The sequence below is a fragment of the Phyllobates terribilis genome, unplaced genomic scaffold, assembly GCF_046119375.1.
Source record: "Phyllobates terribilis strain yellow unplaced genomic scaffold, ASM4611937v1 Scaffold_11__3_contigs__length_659146591, whole genome shotgun sequence".
Lineage (NCBI taxonomy): Eukaryota > Metazoa > Chordata > Amphibia > Anura > Dendrobatidae > Phyllobates > Phyllobates terribilis.
Genome location: NW_027362771.1, coordinates 337,516,920 through 337,536,207, shown reverse-complemented (window position 1 = coordinate 337,536,207; position 19,288 = coordinate 337,516,920). Strand labels below are relative to the sequence as shown.

The window sequence follows — 19,288 nt, the reverse complement described above, 5'->3', positions numbered from 1 at the left end:
ATCAAAGATTGGATGGTCGAGCCCCATCGTCCTCATGCCAAAACCCAACTGCGAGTGGAGGTTTTGTAACGACTACTGCTGGCTGAATGAGGTGTCCAAGTGCGATGTATACCCAATTCCCCGCATTAACAAGAGGCTGGGACCAGCAAGGCATATTACCACCCTGGACCTGACGAAGGGCTATTGGCAGATGCCCATGTCCCAAACGGCCAAGGAGAAGATGGCTTTCTTGACACCTGATGGGTGCTTTCAATACACTTGAATGGAGTTCAGACTACAGGGGGCCCCAGCCACCTTCCAGAGGGCTATGGATCTGATCCTAGCCCCACATAAGAAGTATGCTGCAGCCTACCTTGACGACATTGTAGTCTTTAGTCCAGACTGGGCTAGTCAGCTACCTAAACTGCAGGCCATTCTGGAAGTTCTGAGGAAGGCGGTATTTACTATAAATCCGAAAAAATGTGCCGTTCGAAAGGAGGAGGCAAAGTACTTGGGCTATGTTGTCGGGAGAGGCGAAATAAAGCCACAAGTCAATAAAGTGGAGGCAATCCAGACCTGGCTGCAACCACTCTCCAAGAAGCATGTGAGAGCTCTCCTGGGACTGGTGGGATATTACCGGCGGTTTATCCCAAATTTTGCCATGATGGCCGTGCCACTTACAGATCTCCTAAAAGGTACCAAATCAACCATGTGAAGTGGACAGAGAAAACAGAGACGGCGTTTCAGCAGTTGAAGCTAGCACTGTGTAAGCCGCCGGTCCTGGTCGCACCTGACTTTAAGAAAGAATTTGTGGTCCAGACGGACGCTTCAGAAGGTTGGCCTAGGAGCTGTACTCTCTCAGGAGATAAATTCTCTTGTCCTGCGAGAAAAACTACGCAATAGTAGAAAAGGAGTGCTTAGCCATAAAATGGGCCGTAGATATACTAAGATATTACCTACTAGGCCGGAAATTTAAACTGTCCCTGCCCCTTTGAGATGGTTGAGAGAAGAGAGAGGTAAAATTGCCCAGGTAACAAGATGGTTCTTAGATTTCGAGGACTTTAGGCCTGGGAAGTTAAATGGGAACGCTGATGCCCTCTCTAGAATTCCCTGCCTGGTGTCTGAAGATGCCCAAACCGCTGGTTTTGGGCAGAGGGGGGGGATATGTGACAGCATCACTGGTGTTATATGCGAGGGGAGGTATGTGACACTCCAGCTGTGTGAACTGAAACCTACAAACTTTCATCCAGCATGTTATATGTTGGGGGTTAATTCCCTAAAGGGTGTGGTTTTATGTGAATGGCAAAGAGGGTGGGAAGTCATTCACCCTACCTCCCCTCAGGGTGTGGCTGAGCAAAATGCTCAGTCACTATTTTTTTTCTGTTGCTGTGTTTGGAGAGGCAAGGTCTCCAGACTGGGAGACCATAGCTCAAAAAGGAGCTGAAGGCTGTGATACGACCAGTGTGGGCAAACCCCACACTCCTAAGGACTGTGCTATTGGTTATCTTTTGTTTTGTCATGTTGCCAGTAAGGCCGTGTTTGTTTTTGCTGGAGCTGCAGAGCTTTATGCCACACAAATAAAGCCTGCAGAGGAAACCCGGTTCTTGAGTCTACTTCCGAAAGCGTCTGAGTGAGTCGTCTTACCACAATATATATATATATATATATATATATATATATATATATATATATATATATATATATACTAGATGGTTGCCCGATTCTAATGCATCGGGTATTCTAGAATATGCCCCATGCAGGATGTGACTCCCCCCCTGCCCATATAATGCGCCATGCAGGATGTCACATCCCCCATCCGTTATAATGCCCCATGCTGGATGTGACATCCCCCCCTCCCTTATAATACTTCATGCAGGATGTCACATCCCCCCCATAGTGCCCCATGCAGGATGTGACATCCCCCCCTCCCTTATAATGCCCCATGCAGGATGTCACATCCCCCCTATATAATACCCCATGCAGGATGTCACATCCCCCCCATAGTGCCCCATGGAGGATGTCACATCCCCCTTCCCTTATAATGGCCCCTCCACGATGTCACACTTCCCCATCCCACCATTTAATGCCCTATGGCCCCATACAATAAAAAAAAAAAAAAAAATCCAATACTCACCTCACTTGTCAGCTGCTCCTCTGGACTCCAGCGTAGCCTGCATGTTCCCGCTGTGCGCTGTGACCGGTCAGGAGAGAGCGCGGTGTAAAGACGCCACCGCGCCCTCTGACCTGACACGTCACACAGCAGCAGCGGAAGACACAGGAGCTGCTGCGCAGGCATGGGGAGGGGTAAGTATGGGGGGGGGAGGGGAGGGGAGAGGAGAAGAGGGTAGGGGAGAGGAGGAGAGGGGAGGGGTAAGTATGGTGCCGGGTGCCGGGGTCCCGAGCAAGCGGGGGGAGGGACAGGAGGAGAGGGGAGGAGAGGAGGGGAGGAGAGAGTAGAGGAGGGGAGGAGAGGGGAGGGGTGTCACTTTTACCGTCCGGAGATAAGCGGCCGTAGCCGCTGATCTCCCGACAGTAGCCGCATGGGGGTCAGCGGCGCCTCCGGTCGGGGGACGTATGCTGCGAGCAGCCGGCTTCATCTCCCGGCTGCATCGCCGCTCACCTCCGTGCGGCAGATCAGCCGCTAACGGCCGCCATGTTTTTGTGAAATGCCACGTCGCTGATTGGCCGCGGCCGGACCAATCAGCGACGCGGGATTTCCTGGACAGACAGACAGAAAGACAGACAGACAGACGTGATAAGACAATTATATAGATAGATATATATACACACACATGTATACACTGAACACATATCCACATATGTATACACCAAGCACATACACACACATATGTATGCACCAGGGCCACAGTTGGAGTTGGAGTCATGGAGTCGGAGTCTGTGTCCATTTTGGTGGAGTCGGAGTCGGTTTAAAATGGACCGACTCCAACTCCTAAAATATATAATAAATTGGATACAGTAGTTCAATGCAGTTTGTGGGGAATATTTTGTCATAAGAATTTGGGAAAGTTATGAAATGTCCTATAAATGTCTGTCCTATTCCTGATCTAAGGGTCTAGACATTAGCTGAGATGAATCTGTGCTACAGTAAATTTATCACTTAAACATGAGCTATGTATGAGGGAGTCGGAGTCGTGGAGTCGGAGTTGAAGTCGGTGTCATGTAAATTGAGGAGTCGGAGTCGGAGGTTTGGCTTACCGACTCCACAGCCCTGGTATGCACAGAGCACATACACACAAGCACACACATGTACACAGAGCACATACATACATACATACATACATACATACACACTAAAGATGAGTGAATCAATTCAAGAGGAATTGAATTCTACTCAATTTTTTTTAAAAAACGCATTTGCCAAAATGCAGATTTTTTTGTAATGCACTTTCAAGCAGATTCAGCATAATCTATAAAATGAACCTTAAAAAGCCATAATAATATAAAAAAAAAAAATCACTGCTCATCTCTCCTGCGCCTCCGCTCCTCACATTACCCGTCTGGTTCTTGCCATGCCTTATATCTTTGGATCTTCACCCCTAGGGCTGAAATGCCCTGGCCTCTCATGCTGATACCAGATTCCAAGGATTGACTAGACTAGGGTGCGTTCTATGCATGCTCTTGCAAAGGCCACGATGACATAACAAGAAAGCAGTGATCTTCAGATGTGACGAGGACCAGATGGGTGACGGTGAGAAGCCGAGGGGTAAGGTGAGTATAATGTTTTTTTTATTCTTTTACATTGCTCTGGGTTCTTAAGGACTACCCAGACCAAGATTAGAGATATTCAATTAGTGCAAAAGAGATATCAGCTCACCCACTTAGAAGATTGCAGCACTGAACCAGCAGTGCGACTGGGAAGATAAGTCAGGAAACCAGGGAAATCCAGCTGAACAATTCCTCTAAAATCAATTTCTTTATTAGGTCATGAAAAAAGGGTTATAGGAAGTTTCGCCCCCAGCAATTTGCCCCCAGCAGTTTGCCCCCATCAGTTCGCCCTCAGATACATTTCGCCCCCTCACATTTTGCCCCTTTCATTTCACCCTCAGTAAGATTCGCCCCTGCACATTTTTCCCCCGCACGTTTCGCCCCTGGACCGGGGAGAACTGGGGGCGATATGTGCGGGGGTGAAATGTGAGGGGGCAAAACATCCTGGGGGCCAAATGCTGGGGACAAAATGTGCAGGGGCAAAATGTACCCGGGGGCGAATTGCTGGGGGCGAACTGCTGAGGGCGAAACATCCAATTCCCTGAAAAAAGTATTAAAACAGCCTTAGGAGGACATCAGCAAACGCGTTTCGAATTATGAGTTCTTAATCATTGCATAGTTTTCACTTCACAGGTGTGCCCTGTCAGGTTTAATAAGTGGGATTTCTTGCCTTATAAATGGGGTTGGGACCATCAGTTGTGTTGTGCAGAAGTCTGGTGGATACACAGCTGATAGTCCTACTGAATAGACTGTTAGAATTTGTATTGTGACAAGAAAAAAGCAGCTAAGTAAAGAAAAACGAGTGGCCATCGTTACTTTAAGAAATGAAGGTCAGTCAGTCCAAAAAATTGGGCAAACTTTGAAAGTGTCCCAAGTGCAGTTGCAAAAAACATCAAGTGCTACAAAGAAACTGGCTCACATGAGGACCGCCCCAGGAAAGGAAGACCAAGAGTCACCTCTGCTTCTGAGGATAAGTTTATCCGAGTCACCAGCCTCAGAAATCGCAGGTTAACAGCAGCTCAGATTAGAGACCAGTCAATGCCACACAGAGTTCTAGCAGCAGACACATCTCTATAACAACTGTTAAGTTATGTGCAGCAGGCCTTCATGGTAAAATAGCTGCTAGGAAACCACTGCTAAGGACAGGCAACAAGCAGAAGAGACTTGTTTGGGCTAAAGAGCACAAGGAATGGACATTAGACCAGTGGAAATCTGTGCTTTGGTCTGATGAGTCCAAATTTGAGATCTTTGCTTCCAACCACCGTGTCTTTGTGCGACGCAGAAAAGGTGAACGGAAGGACTCTACATGCCTGGTTCCCACCGTGAAGCATGGAGGAGGAGGTGTGATGGTGTTGGGGTGCTTTGCTGGAGACACTGTTGGGGATTTATTCAAAATTGAAGGCATACTGAACCAGCATGGCTACTACAGCATCTTGCAGCGGCATGCTATTCCATCCGGTTTGCGTTTAGCTGGACCATCATTTATTTTTCAACAGGACAATGACCCCAAACACACCTCCAGCCTGTGTAAGGGCTATTTGACCAAGAAGGAGAGTAATGGGGTGCTAAGCCAGATGACCTGGCCTCCACAGTCACCAGACCTGAACCCAATCGAGATGGTTTGGGGTGAGCTGGACCGCAGAGTGAAGGCAAAAGGGCCAACAAGTGCTAAGCATCTCTGGGAACTCCTTCAAGATTGTTGGAAGACCATTTCCCGTGACTACCTCTTGAAGCTCATCAAGAGAATGCCAAGAGTGTGCAAAGCAGTCATCAAAGCAAAAGGTGGCTACTTTGAAGAACCTAGAATATAAACATATTTTCAGTCGTTTCACACTTTTTTGTTAAGTATATAATTCCACATGTGTTAATTCATAGTTTTGATGCCTTCAGTGTGAATGTTCAATTTTCATAGTTAAGTAAATACAATGCAAAGCAGTCATCAAAGCAAAAGTTGGCTACTTTGAAGAACCTAGAATCTATATATATAATCGTCTCATCCCATCTATCTGTCTGTCTTTCTGTCTGTCTGTCTTTCTGTCTGTCTGTCCAGGAAATCCCACGTCGCTCATTGGTCCTGCCGCGGCCAATCAGCGACGCGGGATTTGAGAAAAAGATGGCGGCCGTTAGCGGCTCATCTGCCGGACGGAGGTCAGCGGCGATGCAGCCGGGAGATGAGGCGGCGCGACGCGCTCATCTCCCGGCCGCTAGCAACAGAAGTATCCCGACCGGCGGCGGCGCCGCTGACCTCCATGCGGCTAGGGTGTCAAGGGAGGACCGGGGAGCGGCGCTGCCGTCGGGATACTTCTGCTGCAAGCAGACGCTCATCTCCAGCGGAAGTAGCCTTACAGGCAGCGACGCTCCCCGGTTCTCACCAATACGATTCCGCTCCCCGGTCCTCACCAATACTATTCGCTGATTGGTCAGTGATCTTGGCGCAAAATTTAAACACCGCTGTGCTGATTGGTCGCGGCCACTGCCCGCGACCAATCAGCCATTTTACCGCAAAATTTAAACAGCGGCCGTGACCAATCAGGCATTTTATCACCAAATTTAAACAACGCTCTGCTGATTGGTCGTGGCCGCCAGCCGACCGCGACCAATCAGCGAGATTGGCGCCAAATTTAAACACCGCTCTGCTGATTGGTCGCGGCTGCCGGCCGACCGCGACCAATCAGCGACATTGGCGCCAAATTTAAACACCGCTCTGCTGATTGGTCGAGGCCGCCATTATTGGCGCCAAATTAAAGCACCGCTTAGCTGATTGGTCACGGTCGCCAGCCGCAACCAATCAGCATTATGTGCGCCAAATTTAAGCACTGCTTTGCTGATTGGTCACGGTCGCCGGCAGCGACTAATCAGCATTATTGGCGCGAAATTTAAACACCGCTTTGCTGATTGGTCGCGGTTGCCGACCACGACCGCTCTGCTGATTGGTCGCGGTTGCCGGCCGCGACCAACCAGCAATATTGGAGCCAAATTTAAACACCGCTCTGCTGATTGGTCGTGACCGCCAGCCGCGACCAATCAGTGATATTGGCGCCAAATTAAAACATCGCTCTGCTGATTGGTCGCGACCGCCAGCCGAGACCAATCAGCGATATTGGCGCCAAATTTAAACACCGCTCTGCTGATTGGTCGCGGTCGCCAGCCGCGACCAATCAGCGATATTGGCGCCAAATTTAAACATCCCTCTGCTGATTGGTAGCGGTTGCCGGCCGCGACCAATCAGCGATATTGGCGCCAAATTTAAACACCGCTCTGCTGATTGGTCACGACCGCCGGCCGCGAACAATCTGCATTATTGGAGCCAAATTTAAACACCGCTCTGCTGATTGGTCGTGACCGCCAGCCACGACCAATCAGCGATATTGGCGCCAAATTTAAACACCACTCTGCTGATTGGTCGCGACCGCCAGCCGAGACCAATCAGCGATATTGGCGCCAAATTTAAACACCGCTCTGCTGATTGGTCGCGGTCGCCGGCCACGACCAATCAGCATTATTGGTGCCAAATTTAAACCCCGCTCTGCTGATTGTGGTGACCGCCGGCCGCGACCAATCAGCGATATTGGCGCCAAATTTAAACACCGCTCTGCTGATTGGTCGCGGTCGCCGGCCGCAACCAATCAGCATTATTGGCGCCAAATTTAAACACCGCTCTGCTGATTAGTCGCGACCGCCAGCCGCGACCAATCAGCGATATTGGCGCCAAATTTAAACCCCGCTCTGCTGATTGGTCGTGACCAGCGGCCGCGACCAATCAGCGATTTTGGCGCCAAATTTAAACAACGTTCTGCTGATTGCGCCCGGTCGGCCGCATACATATTCTAAAATACCCGATGCGTTAGAATCGGGCCACCATCTAGTATGACATATTTTCAGTTGTTTCACACTTTTTTGTTAAGTATATAATTCCACATGTGTTAATTCATAGTTTTGATGCCTTCAGTGTGAATGTACAATTTTCATAGTCATGAAAATACAGAAAAATATTTAAATGAGAAGGTGTGTCCAAACTTTTGGTCTGTACTGTAGGTAAAGCCAGAGCATGCAGGACAGAGAGAAGTACGACTCCACAGGAGTGCAATGGGGGACACCGTCCTGATGACATAGGACGCGTCATCCACATGAAGCAGGGAAGGAAGACATCGATCGTAAAAAGAGAGGAGGCTCCGGATCAAGACCAGAGACGTCCATCTGACCTGACGGCATCGTCTCTGGATGTAATAAAAGCTATTTTTTGTGCCCTGCAGTCATATTGTGCAGACGTTCCCACTGACACTCATACTGTGCTCCTCTAGTGTCACGGCACAAGAGCAGAAATGCAAAGTTATTTTAGGCAGCACTTACTCTCACCAAAGGAACTCTGTCAATTATAACAAGGGAATGGCTTTAATATACAAATAGGAGGGTGTAACAGTGCACCAAAACACAGGCAATGCCAAGGGTGCCCAGAAGCACCTTAATTTGCATATAAAAAAATAAATTATTAAGCCAAGTTAAAACTGTAAATGACTGGGCTATGTCCCCTATATAAATGTGTATGCAGAATAATTGGTATTCTGGGGGAGAAAGACTCCATATACGTATATCATCATTCTTAGCAACATATTCTCGTGTGTACACATATGTTGCTGAGAACGATGCTTTCCTATGTGCACAGGGCAATCATGTTAACGATCGTTCTGTGCACATGAAAGTGAAGTCACGTCCTGTCTAAACAGGCTATTAAGCGACTGCTTCATATAGCAGCTCAGTGGTTGTTTAAAGGTTGCAACTGACCAATGTAAATGCACCTTAGATCTAAGTACCTGACTCTATGATGACTTCTCACATCCACAGCTCGTCTCTGCAGGCTTCCATTTTCTCTGGTCTTCTGCAGCACAGCCTAACACAGTGTCCTTTAAAATAACAGTGTCATTATAATGTTACTGAATAAAAATAACCACCCTTGCTGTGCCCTAAATAAGCCTTATGCTGTGCCCCTGAAAAAATAATTGCCCCTCACTGTGCTCCCTGCACAAAAATGACCCCACACTGTCTCATTTATGGTTCACGGTCTCCACACAATTCTCTCCTATAAAATATTCCCCCTACACTGTCTTCCCTAGTGAAATATGACACTCACAGCATCCCATCATAAATGAAAACCACTACACTGTCCTCTCCATTATGAATTATACCCACCACACCTTCCTCATTTACGCACTATGATCTCCACGTTGTCCCCACTCCATGCAGCCCCCTCAAGTTGTCCCCACTCCATACCAAGCTCCCCCTCTCATGTTCTCCAAAGCGTACTCCCCACCTCATGTTCTCCATTCAGAGCTCCCCCTCATGTTCTCCATACCGAGCTCCCCCTCTCATGTTCTCCATAGCGTGCTCCCCACCTCATGTTTTCCAGTGTGCCTTCTCCTCCCCATGTTCTCCGTAACGTGCTGTCCCCTCGTTCTCCATAGCATGCACCCCCTTCCATGTTCTCCATCGTGGGCTTTTCTCCCCCCATGTCCTCTATAGCGTGACCCCCCATGTTCTCCATACTGTGCTTCCCCCCTCATGTTCTCCATACTGTGTTTTTCCACCTCTCATGTTCTCCATACTGTGCTTTTCCACCGCTCATGTTCTCCATACTGTGCTTCCCCCCTCATGTTCTCCATACTGTGCTTCCCTCCTCATGTTCTCCATATTGTTCTCCCCCTCATATTCTCCATACCTTGATTCTCCACCCCTCATGTTCTCCATACTGTGCTTCCCCCCTCATGTTCTCCATACTGTGCTTCCCCACTCATGTTCTCCATATTGTGCTCCCCCTCATATTCTCCATAACTTGATTCTCCACCCCTCATGTTCTCCATAACATGCTCCCCCATGTTCTCCATAGCATGCTTTCCCCCCATGTTCTCCATAGCATACTCCCCTCCAAGTTCTCAATAGCGTGCTTTCCCCCATGTTCTCCATAGCGTGCTTCCCCCATGTTCTCCATAGCATGCTTTCTCGCATGTTCTCCATAGCATACTTTCCCCCATGTTCTCCATAGCATGCTTTCCCCCCATGTTCTCAATAGCATACTCCCCTCCAAGTTCTCAATAGCGTGCTTTCCCCCATGTTCTCCATAGCATGCTTTCCCCCCCATGTTCTCAACAGAGTGCTTTCCCCCATGTTCTCAATAGCGTGCTTTTCCCCATGCTCTCAATAGCGTGCTCCCCCTCATGTTCTCCATACTGTGCTTTCCCCCCTTCCATGTTCTCCATAGTGTGCTTCCTCGCTTCATGTTCTCCATAGCATGCTCCCCTCCATGTTCTCAATAGCATGCTATCCCCCATGTTCTCAATAGCACGCTTTTCCCCATGTTCTCCTTACCGTGCTCCTCCCCCATGGACTGGAGAGGACATGGTCCTTAAGAGAAATCGTGGGAGTCTGTGAAGAAGAGTAGGGTTCCAATTTAACTGCATAGAATCCTTGTGGGCTTGAAGAAGAGGGGACATAAGTAGGTGGTACTATAATGCTATTTCCGGCATCTCCGCATGGCTCTCCTCCTTCCCCCATGCAGGGATGCCGACATACTCACCGCCCCGGCCACGCGGCATGGTCCCCGTCATGCTCCCTGCCTCCTGCCTCTGTCTGTGCATTTCCTGGCGGCGCACCTAGTGCACTCCCCTGTTCTTAAAGGGGCAGTGCGTGCACCTGCTAAGAGACCGCCAGCCAACAGCTTGGAGGCATCTTGTATAAAATGCACCCTTCCACATAGGGAGGTGCCTAAGCAGCATTGATTCATTAGTTAGTTAGTGTGGAACTAGTGAGTTGTTAGGTCCCCTGGTCCTTGTGTGGACGGTTCTTGAACCCAAACTCTTGGCCCGTGTGTGGCGAGTGCCTGAACCTGCTCCCCTGATCCTTGTGTGGCCAGTGCCTGAACATCCCCCCCTTGTCTGTGTGTGGCCAGTGCCTGATCCTGCTTTTCTAGTCTGTATGTGGCCAGTGCCTGAACCTTCTCTCCCGTTCCATGTGTGGCCAGTTCCCGAACCTGCTCTTCTGGCCCATGTGTGACCAGTACCTGAACCTGCTCCCGTGGTCCGTGTGTGGCCAGTGCCTAAACCTGCTCCCCTCGTCTGTCTGTGAAACCGCATTTGGCATTCTCTGAACTCTGAAACCGCATCCGGCGGTCACTGAACTCTGTGGCCGCACCCGTGGTACCTGAACCAAAACCGCATCTGCGCTATTCAAATCTGAAACCATTCCGTCAGTACGAGAACCTGTCAGACCCTTTTACAGGATCTAAATTCAGCCCTGTCTGTGACTCCGTGTCAGTATCCGTTCTGTTCAGAACTTGTGCTGTTTTAACAGAGTCCATATCCTGTCTCGCCAAGCTACTCCGAGTCCAGTCCGTGTCAGCGTACCTGACCCTTGGAGTCAGCAGCTGCAGTACCGGGGACTGCCTAGGAGTGGTACCTGTTTGGCTAACTGCAGGTCAAGCCTGACTCCACCGACAGGAGCTCCAGTAAACACCAGGTAGCCGCTTAGCTATGCCCTTTTCTAGGTAAGCCCAGCCCTGTGGCACAGTGGGTTCATGAACCACGTGCAGGCGTGACAATAATATAGTATAGTATAGATGATCTGATCACCCTATGAATGATCATTTTTCTTGCTCGTCAGGTTAAAGATTTACATGGGCCTATAATTGGGAACTCTTATGAACACTTGTTCATCAACAACAATGCAGAAATTCATTGGCCAGTACAATTAAATGCAATGGACATTTGAAAAGGCTGAGCAATGAATACTTTCAATGAATTTAATATGGAAAAGTACAGTTACTGCATTTTTTTCAGTAAATCATGCTCTGAAGAAATTACCTTAAATCTAATTTACTAGATACCAGATATAGGGTAGCTGTAAAATAACCCACAAACATGTCACCCAAGTGAGTACAGAAGAATGACACATGGAGTAAATTTTTAAAATGGGTCCTACATCATCAACATAGGAGGGGCTCTTTCAGCACTACTACTGCTAATAATTAACTTATGTAATAGTGGTGCAGCCGAAATAGTTATAAAGTAATAGGAAAACTTACTTTAACAGCACTCCATATCTTTTATTACGATAATCACGATACTCATACCATGGCTGAACCCGAAGGCGCTCAGGATGTATCCCTTCTACCTGGAATAGTGCTGCAGCATCCTCAGGATGCTGAATATAAACACTGTCGTATGTTCCCAGAATCTCCCTGTGTGAAGAATGTAAGCAATATGTCATATTAAATAGATCTCCACAGATGGCTTTTAATGACGTAATTAAATTACGGATCTATAGGATGACTGTCTGTTCTGTGCCATATATAAAAACAGTTAAGAAACAAGATGAGGCCTAAGCAGATAGTATATGCATAAGTGTATGAGTAGGAAGATTAGGTGTGAGTAATAATGATGAGTATGATAACACCTAGAGTATACATATATCTGCTGGATATATACACTAGACCATTTGGGAAAATACACAAAACCAATGAAGAAAAACCGAACAAATTGGTGAAGAAATCAAACGATCTTAAAGGGGTTGTCCACTACTAGGACACTACTAAGACAGCCCCTTCTTGAACTAAATGTTTGGCCCCGATAAAATAAAACAACCTATACTCACCTCCGGTGCTGGCGAAATTCCAGCGGTGTCAGCACTCACGGTCCCAGGGCTGTGGTGCGGTGGAATGACACGTGTTGCCTGGCACCCAATCAGCGCTGGCGTCACTGTCCCCGCCTTTGTTTGAAATTGAACATAAGGAGGAGCCAGAGATTAGCTGCAGCCCAGACTTCCTCTCCATGTTCAAAACATCTGAAGGTGGGGACAGTGACCCCAGCGCTGATTGGGCGCCGTGCATCACGTGTCATTCCACCGCACCACAGACCCTGGATTACGAGTGCTGACACCGCTGGAATGGTGACGGCACCAGAGGTGAGTATAGGTTTTTTTATTTTATCGGGGCCAAACATTTAGTTCAAGAAGGGGTTGTCCTAGTAGTGAACAACCCCTTTAAGAATATAGGAAAACCTTTATTGAGAACACAAGTAAATGTGTTGTGGCAATGTAGGAGACAGGTGCCCACACAACATTAAAAACAACAAGTGAAAATGACATATACAGCTATACAGCTGGACCTGCAGGTACTAGATATATATTGTAAGGTAGCGCTAATGATCATGTTGATGGGCACTCACTTCACCGGGTCAATTAAAGCACACATGCAATGTTTTCCAGTAACATGAAGTCCAGCAGTTTAATTACACGTCATAAACTGCTTATAACACAGTCCATCTCAGTGGCTAGCAGGAATGTTACACATATAATATCCTAGAGCCTTTTCAGTGGCAGCTATGCCCGCTTGGCTTCAGATACAGACTTCAGCAAGGTAACAACATCAATGTCCATATAACGCACCGTTTTTACCTTTGCCGGGTCTTAGCTGCTTCTATCAGCTCTGTTCTGCCACAGCTGTGGTTTAAGGCTCCCCAGACGTAGTCTCCAGGCCACGTGCCTTCCAGGGCTAATGGTGTCCCAGACACAGGGATCAGGTCTCTTGCATCCCGTGTTTCACAACCACCCGGATATATATATCCCTCTGTGCGCACAGGACCTGTGATGATGTCACAGTCATGTGATCTGTCACCTGAAGGGGAGGTACGTGGTCAGCCAGAACACACCCCCTGGACATTTTAGCAATGCAGCAAGCCGCTGCATTACAATATGTAGAAAGCAATCACATAATGATAAAAGTTATAATGTGTGGCGCCACACTTCCTGCCTGGACCTTTCAAGGTATTGTGTTATATTGTGGTTCATCATCACTACATGCTCATTACATCATGTTATCTCGTTAGCTCTGGTCACTGTTAGTTATTATCTATTAGAGTGCACACTCTCTATAGATTATTTTATGAGTGATTGATATTTGTTTTATATTATTATGTGAACATAAATACTCCTAATATAGTCATTGTAATAGATAGAGAAATACTTGCCAGCTATTATTACGTGCATTCATACACCTGTTATATGGAAGCTTAAACACTGTGTGCTATATACTTTTATACACCATGTGTTTTGCACTTTATTATTTGCTAACTTGAATGGTGAAAGATAGATACATATATTCTTGGATGGTTTGCATATTAAGCACTTTATATAATAGTTTCCCATTTTCATTGTCCTCATTTGGAAGCCCCTGACTTATACTATTACACGTTTCATATACGTCTAGTACCAGCAGGTCCAGTTGCATTTGTCATTTTTACTATGTTGTTTCTATGTTTTTAATATCGTGTGTGCAGCCATCTCCTACATTGCCACCACATATTTACTTGTGTTCTCAATAAAGGTTTTTCTATATTCTTAAGATCGTTTGATTTCTTCACAAATTTGTTTGGTTTTTCTTCATTGGTTTGCATATACAGGTGCATCTCACTAAATTAGAATATCATCAAAAAGTTAATTTATTTCAGTTCTTCAATACAAAAAGTGAAACTCATATTATATAGAGTCATTACAAGAGTGATCTATTTCAAGTGTTTATTTCTGTTATTACTGATCATTATGGCTTACAGCCAATGAAAACACAAAAGTCATTATCTCAGTGAATTACAATAATTAACGAAAAAAACACCTGCAATGGCTTCCTACGTGTTTAAAAAGGTCCCTTAGTCAGTTTCAGTAGGCTCCACAATCATGGGGAAGACTGCTGACTTGACCGATGTCCAGAAGGCAGTCATTATACGCTCCACAAGGTCCCAGAGTCCCAATTTTCATTTGGAAATCAAGGTCCCAGAGTCTGGAGGAAGAGTGGAGAGGCACACAATCCAAGCCGCTTGAGGTCTAGTGTGAAGTTTCCACAATCAGTGATGGTTTGGGGAGCCATGTCATCTGCTGGTGTAGGTCCACAGGAAACTTTAGAGCACTTCATGCTTCCCTCTGCCGACAAGCTTTTTGGACATAGAAATTTCATTCTCCAGCAGGACTTGGCCTCTGTCCACATTGCCAAAAGTACCAATACCTGGTTTAAAAACAACAGTATCACTGTACTCACCTGACCTTAACTCTTCTCTATGGGGTATTGCCAAGAGGAAAATGAGAGACACCAGACCCAACAATGCAGACGAGCTGAAGGCTGCGATCAAAGTAACCTGGGCTTCCATAACACCTCAGCAGTGCCACAGGCTGATCATCTCCATGCCACGCCGCATTGATGCAGTAATTGATGCAAAAGGAGCCATGACCAAGTATTGAGTGCATTTACTGAACATAAATTTCAGTTGGCCAACATTTCGGATTTTAAAAACATTTTGCAAGCTGTTGTTATATAAAGTATTCTAATTTACTGAGATAATGACTTTTGTGTTTTCATTGGCTGTAAGCCATAATCATCAACATTAACAGAAATAAACACTTGAAATAGATCACTCTGTGTGTAATGACTCTGTGTGTAATTAACTTTTTCGTGATATTCTAATTTAGTGAGATGCATCTGTATAAAAACAGGCTAGCATCTGTATGCCATTTCTGGTTACATGGATGGGTTAGGCTATTATTACCTGTGATTAAACAATATAAATGAGCAAATAAAAAATGTTAGTGTGAAGAGAGGTCCTCAACCATATGAGCTTACCATCTTAAATGTAATCAGAGGTTCAGAAAGTTTGGGAGCAGAGTTCAATACAGAAGACTATTATTTAACAAGAGCTTAAGCACTATAGTGGAAATATCTGACAGACTGAATGCTTACCTGAAGTGATGAGACTCATCACTCATTTAAACAAACTTAGTTACAACAACCTTCATACTGACTTCTTTTCTGGCTAACATACATTGACAGACACTCTAATTTCAGCATTCTCTTTGTTAGATGTATCTGTGTAGCAGTGTGGTTATGGGCTAGACGGCAGAGGACCAAATAGATGAAATTTAGGAGTATAAGACTTACACCTTAGATAGATGTTGGCCAAGTACTTTGACCAAAAGCTATTCCTCCTGACTCCAAGCTAAACCCCTTGAGATTAAAAACAAAGGTCTACTTTTTGCCTGAAATATCTATATTAATATCCAGAGGCTGAGTCTAATGTGCATTCACACGAATAGGGCTGAGCTGCAATATTAGACAACGCTCATGAACAAGAATAGAACAGATTCTGGGATCATTCATAATTTTTCAATTCTGCTCCAGCTGCTTCAATGTAGTTAAGCTTCACGTATACATAAGAATAATGCCAGCTGAACCTGCCAATTTTGGCAGAATCTTACAACTTTATAATACATATGGGGGTTTCTTGCCTCTCCCTCTACAGAAGATGTTAGGGAAGAAATGCTTCCAATAGATTTGAAATGCCCATTCCTTTGTTCTTGGGAGAATTAAGTTGCCAGCAAAGGTGCCTAACTGTGGCGTACACCCTTCTTCCTATTCAGAACACGTCGCCATCTTCCTGTTTCCCATACAGCTTCTCTCATACAGATGTCTATTTTTCACTTATTTTATATAATAAGCAGTTATTCTCTTTCCATTTACGATACCAAGTTTTATATCATTGTGCTCTTCTATAAAACGCAAGTTTACTGCCTTTGTCCTACATTTCAAACACTAAACAAAAATAAAATATATCCGTAACACTTCTGCAAATTTTTTTTATACAATAATTTTTTTTAGTAATTAACTCTACAAAATATGCAAATACCAAATATATATGAACCCTATTTTTTGCTTGCTGTTATTGTATGTATAATACACAGCTATAGGATTTTTAACTGTAATGCTCATCTATCACATTTATGGCGCAATGGCAATAGTGTGTATTTATCTCTCATACCTGTATATAGGTCCAAAACGCTGGTAATTTTCTACCATGTGATGATGAATGTTGTGGAATCCATCCTTCTTCCAGAAGTGGTACAAGCCAGTCCATCCATTTTTCCAGTCACCAGGTAGTTGGTCATAAGGCATAGGAGTTGCTGGTGTTTGGTAACTGGCCACTGCTGAGCCATCACTTACCACTGAGTGATAGCTCAGCAGCCCAGTTGCAGAAGGAAGAACAAAAAGTCTTCGAGAGAGCAACATGGTGTCTGTCGGTCATAGGGATGGGGGCTTCTCTTATAGAGTTGTAGAAAACATGAAGGACACAAGGAGGAGAAAGAGGGACATGGCCCTGAGCAGAGGGAGATTTCAGGGTTACAGCTGTACACGTAGAAGGGAGACAGCTTTTCTAAAGGAGAATGTGCATTAGAGGTTTATGCTGGAAAAAGTAATAACCAGAATAGAAATCTTCCAATTGACATTTTACATCAGTAAATACCCTAATTTGTTCTATTTAATACTTACAAAACTAGCCCATATTGGTATTATTTAATCAATTACCACAATATATGATTGTGAAAGCAGCTATAAAAAAGAATACGCCCAGTATGTGTTTAAAGGGAACCTCTCATAGTAAAGATTCTGTCCAAACTGCAAGCGGCAAGTTGCCGAGCAGAAGAAGCTGAACAGATTGATCTAACATTTTGCGGTAAAAGATTCAGTATAAGTTGTATTGTACTCATTTTAATCATTGCTTATTATAGGCTCAGGTGCACATCAAAAGTGGAAGGCTGTTAGTCATTCAGTGAGACCGCCAACTGGACTCCTAAGCATATACAGTACAGACCAAAAGTTTGGACACACCTTCTGTATTTACTTAACTATGAAAATTGTACATTCACACTGAAGGCATCAAAACTATGAATTAACACATGTGGAATTATATACTTAACAAAAAAGTGTGAAACGACTGAAAATATGTTTTATATTCTAGGTTCTTCAAAGTAGCCACCTTTTGCTTTGATGACTGCTTTGCACACTCTTGGCATTCTCTTGATGAGCTTCAAGAGGTAGTCACCGGAAATGGTCTTCCAACAATCTTGAAGGAGTTCCCAGAGATGCTTAGCACTTGTTGGCCCTTTTGCCTTCACTCTGCGGTCCAGCTCACTGCAAACCATCTCGATTGGGTTCAGTTCTGGTGACTGTGGAGGCCAGGTCATCTGGCGTAGCACCCCATCACTCTACTTCTTGGTCAAATAGCCCTTACACAGGCTGGAGGTGTGTTTGGGGTCATTGTCCTGTTGAAAAATAAATGATGGTCCAACTAAACGCAAACCGGATGGAATAGCGTGCCGCTGCAAGATGCTGTGGCAGCCATGCTGGTTCAGTATGCCTTCAATTTTGAATAAATCCCCAACAGTGTCACCAGCAAAGCACCCCCACACCATCACACCTCCCCCTCCATGCTTCACGGTGGGAACCAGGCATGTAGAGTCCTTCCGTTCACCTTTTCTGCATCGCACAAAGACACGGTGGTTGGAACCAAAGATCTCAAATTTGGACTCATCAGACCAAAGCACAGATTTCCACTGGTCTAATGTCCATTCCTTGTGTTCTTTAGCCCAAACAAGTCTCTTCTGCTTGTTGCCTGTCCTTAGCAGTGGTTTCCTAGCAGCTATTTTACCATGAAGGCCTGCTGCACAAAGTCTCCTCTTAACAGTTGTTGAAGAGATGTGTCTGCTGCTAGAACTCTGTGTGGCATTGACCTGGTCTCTAATCTGAGCTGCTGTTAACCTGCGATTTCTGAGGCTGGTGACTCAGATAAACTTAGCCTCAGAAGCAGAGGTGACTCTTTGTCTTCCTTTCCTGGGGCGGTCCTCATGTGAGCCAGTTTCTTTGTAGCGCTTGATGGTTTTTGCAACTGCACTTGGGGACACTTTCAAAGTTTTCCCAATTTTTCGGACTGACTGACCTTCATTTCTTAAAGTAATGATGGCCACTCGTTTTTCTTTGCTTAGCTGCTTTTTTCTTGCCATAATACAAATTCTAACAGTCTATTCAGTAGGACTATCAGCTGTGTATCCACCAGACTTCTGCACAACACAACTGATGGTCCCAACCCCATTTATAAGGCAAGAAATCCCTCTTATTAAACCTGACAGGGCACACCTGTGAAGTGAAAACCATTTCCGGTGACTACCTCTTGAAGCTCATCAAGAGAATGCCAAGAATGTGCAAAGCAGTCATCAAAGCAAAAGGTGGCTACTTTGAAGAACCTAGAATATAAGACATATTTTCAGTTGTTTCACACTTTTTTGTTAAGTATATAATTCCACATGTGTTAATTCATAGTTTTGATGCCTTCAGTGTGAATGTACAATTTTCATAGTCATGAAAATACAGAAAAATCTTTAAATGAGAAGGTGTGTCCAAACTTTTGGTCTGTACTCTGTATTAGTTTAATTCTTCTGACTCTATAACATACTGTACACATTTTGATCAAAATGTTTCATTTGACAGATTACCTTTAAAAGATACAGTAACACACTACAGTATGTTCTATTATAATACCTATTAAAAGACTCATTGCCTCCATCACTGATGTTGTGATTGACAGAATTAACTACAGCATTTATGGACAGAAGATTTCTAAACTGTATCTGTGGCACCCTGCTGTTCACAGGTACCACAGAACCCAAAAAGGGTGCATGGACGGACTTCTCCACAAGAGGCCCTCACTACAAACAGACACCT

At 45.3% G+C, this 19,288-nt stretch overlaps 1 protein-coding gene across 1 annotated transcript in view; it reads right to left on the bottom strand.

Moving 5' to 3' along the window:
- CYP11A1 (cytochrome P450 family 11 subfamily A member 1) overlaps positions 1–16,798 on the bottom strand; it is a 67,597-nt gene extending 50,799 nt beyond the window's left edge. The window contains exons 1-2 of the mRNA XM_073650785.1: positions 16,551–16,798; positions 11,777–11,932 (exon numbers count right to left, since the gene is read on the bottom strand). Coding sequence (XP_073506886.1) covers positions 11,777–11,932; positions 16,551–16,798 — 404 coding nt within the window. The remainder of the gene's footprint in view (positions 1–11,776; positions 11,933–16,550) is intronic.
- Between the last annotated feature and the right edge of the window lie 2,490 nt (positions 16,799–19,288).